General features: G+C 46.0%; 1 protein-coding gene across 1 annotated transcript; it reads right to left on the bottom strand.

Annotated features, from left to right (window-relative positions):
- Positions 1-383: 383 nt before the first annotated feature.
- On the bottom strand, positions 384-3,450 carry LOC130371144 (uncharacterized). Its single transcript, XM_056576808.1, has 2 exons — positions 3,314-3,450; positions 384-1,877 (listed from the first exon to the last, which is right to left on the bottom strand). The coding sequence occupies exon 2, from the start codon at positions 1,855-1,857 to the stop codon at positions 778-780; it is 1,080 nt and encodes a 359-aa protein (XP_056432783.1). The 5' UTR covers positions 1,858-1,877; positions 3,314-3,450; the 3' UTR covers positions 384-777.
- Positions 3,451-6,241: the final 2,791 nt, after the last annotated feature.

The raw sequence follows: 6,241 nt of genomic DNA, 5'->3' as shown, positions 1-6,241 counted from the left end.
AAAGCAGACCCACTGCCGGCAAATTGAAGGTGTTGCCCCTGAGAGCATGGGCCCTGGAGGGAACGTCTCCCTGTCAATGCCGTGGAACGCTCTGTTCACTTGCATGGGCCCTTCACAACTTTCGGCGGTGAATTTATATTTGATAATTCACTGTTGCTAAGCATAATTGACCGCGGTCAAGAAAAACAAAGGATTTTTGGTCTCTAATGACGTCTTTGGTAGCACTCCGCAAGTAGTCCGGTAACTTGTCAACCCCAGCGTCTTCGGTTGCTAAGGGACGTCAACGTCTTTGGCGGACTATTTCTCTGCTGATGAACACTACGAATGGTGTTACAAATAAATTGTAAAGAGACACACCATGAACTTATTTTTTCGCACAGGCAAGTAGGCGTGTAATAAGCGGGATAATGTATAGAACGTCGCCGATCATTATCGTAAGACACCTCCGCTGCGCATCAGTGTCCTGTTCGCCCTGTCGGGGCTTATTTTCCCGATAATGACTGGCATTCTATACATTATCCATTGCATAAAAAAAAAAAAACTAAACCTAAATAAATGGTTGATGGTGAATACTTGTGGCGTGTAGTTAAAACTACAAACTTTACCCGTTTTATTCAAAATATCTTTAGAATATATTGTATATCGCCATTCAAACAAAAAATATCGAGATACGAGTTTTGGTCCATATGGCCCAGCCATACACCACACCATTATCCAGCATCAGTGCAGATGGAACAGAAAGCCATTTCGTAGGCGGACGGGGTTCAGCGCGCTGACCTACCTCTTGATGGCGTGCTCCTGCTGCGTGTACTTGTGCTGCACACACTTCTCAAAGGCCGCCATGCACTCCTCCTCCTCCCTCTGCTGCTCCTTGGGAGCCCCGTTCACCGGCCGGTTCCCCTTTCCTCCGGGCCCCCCCCCGCCGCCGGTGGTCCCGGGCAGGCGGCAGGCCAGGATCTCCGACTCCAGCTCGTCCAGCAGGGACTCCTGCGACACCGAGCGCTGGATCTCCGCGAGGAGCTTGCGGCTGCAGTCCGTGTCGTAGGGGCTGGACAGGGCGTGGGAGCGGACGGCGGCCGGGTCGGGGGAGTCGGTTTGCGGGCTGGGGGCAACGGAGGAGCCCGCCGGGACGGAGGGCGGGGTGGAGGGGCCGTTCGGGACGCCGCCGTTCGGGATGCCGCCGTTGGCCGCGAGGGTCGGCGGCGGCGACGGTTCCGGCGGACGCTGGGCGGAGGAGGGGAGCGCCCCGGTCTCGCTCGTTGTGGCTCCGAAGGCCGGGGAGGACCCCGTTAAACCTTCAGGACTCGGGTTCGAGGGGGCCGTGTCCCCCTCCTGAGAAGCCTCAGCAGCAGGAGGAGGAGTGTCTCTCACCTCCTCCAAAGTCAATAGGTCTTCCTCTGTGGTCCCCTCGAGAACTGAGGGGGAGCTTTCTTTCAGGTCACCTGAAGGGCCGGTTGTGGGGGGCAGTGGTTCCCCAGCCCGGTCTGGAAGAGAGCGGGTTGAGGGTTGATGGTCTCCACTGTTAGAACCGGCCCCGGGTCGCCCCTCCTGGTCCCCTGCTGGCGCCTGACTTAAGTGCTGGGTTGGAGGGGCAGGCTCGCTGGGTGTAGACTGAGCATCCTTTTGAACGTCCGGCTCGGCCTTGTTCTCGTTACAGGCGAGAGGCGTGTTGGTTCCCTCTGCCTCGTCCCCACTATCCAGACAGATCTCTTCCTCCTCAGGATCCGAAGGTGTGGGGTCGCCGACACCGCCGTCTTTGTCATTGCCATGGTTGTTATTGTTGATGTTGTGGAGCAGGTCGGCTGGGGGGGCTTCCTTTGGTACGTCCATGACGCCGTCAGCACCCGGCTCGTCCATGGTCCGGCTCACCTCCACGCCTGGCAGATGAAGAGACGGATGGATGGGAGCGTTACTAGTTATAATACTAAATATAATACTATCAGCAAAAGACGTGTAACCCTTACCTAACGAACCCCTATAAGCGAGTTATTGTTAGAGAGCACTCAGTGGCTGTGGCCCCATGTTAAACCTTGATAGGTTAAAGGCACCCAGTGCAACTTTATGTAAACATTCAATGAATAATAAACATTCAATTTCTAGTCTTTTTTTACACGTAAGTTTCAATAACTCCATACCATTACATATCGACATTCAAGGAGCAAAGATGAGACGTCGCTGTGTGGTGAGAACTGATAGAAAATCGTAAACAACAACAATCGCCGGTGGGGAGAAGCCATTTTTCCATTGACTGGAAGCCTGCTTTATTTATTGTAGGTTACAAAAAATAAAGAAAATGGCGGCATTGTTGTTATCGATTTTCTATCAGTTCTCACCACACAACGACGTCTCATCTTTGCTGCTTGAATGTCGGTATGTAATGGTATGGAGTTATTGAAACTTACTACGTGTAAAAAAGACTAGAAATTGAATGTTTATTTTTAAGCCTCGAAAGTTGCACTGGGTGCCTTTAAGATTAGTTATTCTCAGGTCCAAAAGTAAACAATGACAAACCAAGCAACGATACAGCTAGATCTGTAGCATACACCCCAAAAAATCGACAGACCACAACGTAGTTTTCTAGTAAATTATATTCTTCTCAGATAACGATTACACAGGTGTGGCGAAGTCCACAATCCCTTTGAATCTAAGCTATTTCAGGAATTGTGGGTGTGTGTGGTGGGTGTGTAAGTGTGTGTCTGCGTGTGCGTGTTGATATGTGGGGGGAGATAAACCGTAGATCGGTCAATAAAAAGACCCACAGTACCTGTGCTGTCATTATAATGACAATCAACACAACACAACACCACGACCACACACGGCACTAACATCAGGGTACAAATCAAGCCACCGGCTAAACTAACCCACAAAGTGCATGGTTGTTTCTTCACAGAGGCGTTTTGAAATGGTCAGTGCTGGGGGGACCCCATTACATGACGATAAGACAGCTGTCAGGAACGAAAGATAAACGTAATGATTTACACTTCAAGCTTTTTAGGTGAGCTCGGTTAATCCAGCTGCACTGGCTTGACAGGACTAGCAACACTTGTTTGCTTTAGCTTGTCCTTTGACATGTAATCAACCACTGCTGAACATAACTTAGAAAGGCTGACTGATACACTACTAAGGACATGAATAGCAGCAATACGTTCAACACCATACACGTTAAAGCAAGTCGCTTAACAAACAGTACAGGGCAACAGAGGATATGGCTAGCCGTAGCATTAGCTAGCTCTATTGGCTGCTATCGTTAGCAACAGTCTGGTGGATCATGTAGCATGCTAGCAGATATACCGCGTTATTATTATTCACCCACCGAATGCGCCAGAGCCATTGTTGTTGGATGGGGATCTGAAATTAACTGAATATTGATCTCTCCGGCTGGTCGAGGAGGTGACACATCAACAGTAGATATCGCTACAGCAGGGAACTAGGGATGAGCTGCTCAACCAATCAGCGTCGAGGGAAAGTCTGACGTACGTGACGCCACAGACGCCTACAGGTAAATTTGCTCTTTTCACCAGCAGTCTTTTTACACTCTATGGTAAAACAAAATACTATCATTATTAAAATAAACTAAATAGGATCAAATATGTTATTATAATAAATAAAATAGGATCAAATACATTTGATGTAAATGTTGAAATTCGAATATATTTGAAAAAATGTTGGGCTCTGGAATCTTCACACTGCAATTATGTCAGAAATTGTTCAAATGACTTTCAAAAATACATATTTTTGCACATATATATATATATATGTATATATATGTATATATACATATATATACATATATATATGGTTGAAGGATTACAGTTTATATCAAAGAAAAGGGTCAGGGAAAAATATATGGTATCATAAACCATATCACACAAACATGCCCATTAGACCGAGGAAATAAGATGTGAAGGATATTTCCCATATATAGAAAGTAAGGTTTGATCTCTGGAAAGCTAAAAGAAGAGATATTAAGGTACAGCCTACTGCTGGTGGTGTGGATCTGAAGACCCAGGAAGAAGGAAGAAGGAAAAATGTAAAATATATGGCAGCTTGCTACAGTTGGGGCAATCCGATGAACCTAGAATAACCTGGTGTTATGTCCCATGATGCCTTGCCAGCTCCCACACCCCCAGGGACCTTACTACCTTGACCTTAACACAATCAAACACCTTCAGTTCAACCAGCACCCACCTCACCTGGAGGGTTCATCTAGTCAGGCGGACGACGGACCACTCAAATGATTTATAACATTTCCGGTGGAATTAAAATGTCCAAGAATCGTAATAGTATACCCCACACACACAGCCGGAGGTTGGAAAGACATTCTTTAATGATGATGATATGATATATGATATATTTATAGGACAGGATGGTGTAGTGGCTGGGGCGCTTGTCTCTCAGCTCATAGGTACTGCCTTCAATCCCCCAATGTCCGTAGTTTACCTGGAGGCCTCTTTGAGCAAAAGGCCCGAAGAATTCATGATAATTATTTGAATTTGAATCAAGATATACTTTTTTTTTTTATATATATAGTTTGTTTAAATTGTGTTAATCCCAGACTTGTATTTTGACCTTCAGGTAGGCCTCATGCATGCCACATTTATATATGTTTTACTTTTCTACTCCAGTTATGTAATACTTATGCCCTATTTTAACATTGAAAGAATTCTCATGGGCCTCGAAGAGCAACTACGTTAATTTAGTTGCTCTAATTCATGAATTTTCGTCCACTTTCCTGTTCAACTATTGACTTTGTGTTCCTTATGAGTGTGGTATTCATTCGTCCTTTATAAATACCTGGACCATCAATACTATACTACTGCTACTATAAGATATGCACAGTGCATTCCTTCGTAATGTCCAGATAACCGTCAGGTTGTCTGTGTCTGACAGTTTCTATCTATATGTATCTCTCTCTCTCTCTCTCTCTCTCTCTCTCTCTCTCTCTCTCTCTCTCTCTCTCTCTCTCTCTCTCTCTCTCTCTCTCTCTCTCTCTCTCTCTCTCTCTCTCTCTCTCTCTCTCTCTCTCTCTCTCCGTCAGCCCCATTCATGTAAAGAAACACTCCCCCGGTTGAATCACCCGTTGCCACGGTTTTGCCATGGCTGCACAGGCGTCACCCTGCTCCACGCCCGCGTTGGAACAGGAAGTGATCATCGACGGCGTTATGGCGTGCAGACGGGGCATGGCTAGTGACGGGGGAAAGGCGGGATCTTGTTGACGATAGAACAACAAGTAGGCTGCCTTTGTCTGGAGAGAGATAATTATTAGGGTTATTATAATTAAAGGCTATTTTTATGAAGGTTATTAGAAATCCATGGCCAGGCTGGGAATGTGTGAGTGTATGTGAGAGAATGTGTGGGTGTGTGCCTAGGTGTGCTGTGTGTGTCTGAGTTAGGCCCTTTACTGAGCAGCACCATTGTTGTAGGGTTGAACTTTAGACATTGATGTGAAGCTTAGAAAGTACTTAATATGTGAGCTGGCATTAAGGCCCTTGCCCTACAGGAAGTGATGTAATTACTAGGGTTCAAAGACACTTGGGAGTGAGCTAGAGACCTGGGGTCTCTTTAATACAACGAAGGGCCTTAAGGACATGCACAATTATCCATTATGGAGGGCTCCAGGCCTACAGAAAGTGATTTACAAAGCCGTAGCAAATGCTCCATCTCACGATGTCTCAACCCGCGAACCCACCGTTTTTGGGGTTAGGGTTAGGGTAGCTCTGCTGTGCATGACCCCAAGGGTCCCCCCGCTATTCTCCAAGTCCCTATCTCTTATTACGGAATTTAAATAAACGATTGCAATGCCTTTTAATTCAATTGTGTTTCAACTGAGCATTTGATTGGTCTCTAGCTCACCCACAAGTGTCCCCTATCTCACTTACTAATTACAGCCATTCCTGTAGGGCTCGGGCCTCCAAAGAGATAATTGAACAGCCCTCCAATAGGCCTTAATGCCCTGATTCATATAAAAAAATACCATACATCTCTATCTCCCTCCCAAGTCAAACCGTGCCCCCATGTATGGATTCTTTGCTTCACTTCCTGTCTGTCTATGACTTGATTTTGAAGTGACTATGACCAGAGCCCGTCTTCCTATTAGACATTCTCTGCTATGGCTATGATTTTTGTAATGATAATCTTGTACACAAAATGTATTTACAAAATTAACCATTGGAATAGATATTTTGGCGGAAACAAAGCAAACGTTAAAGTCTGTTGTGCTCCAAAAAAACACTTCAGCACA

The sequence above is a fragment of the Gadus chalcogrammus genome, chromosome 18 (genome assembly GCF_026213295.1).
Source record: "Gadus chalcogrammus isolate NIFS_2021 chromosome 18, NIFS_Gcha_1.0, whole genome shotgun sequence".
Classification (NCBI taxonomy): domain Eukaryota; kingdom Metazoa; phylum Chordata; class Actinopteri; order Gadiformes; family Gadidae; genus Gadus; species Gadus chalcogrammus.
This window is presented reverse-complemented; position numbering and strand designations above follow the sequence as displayed.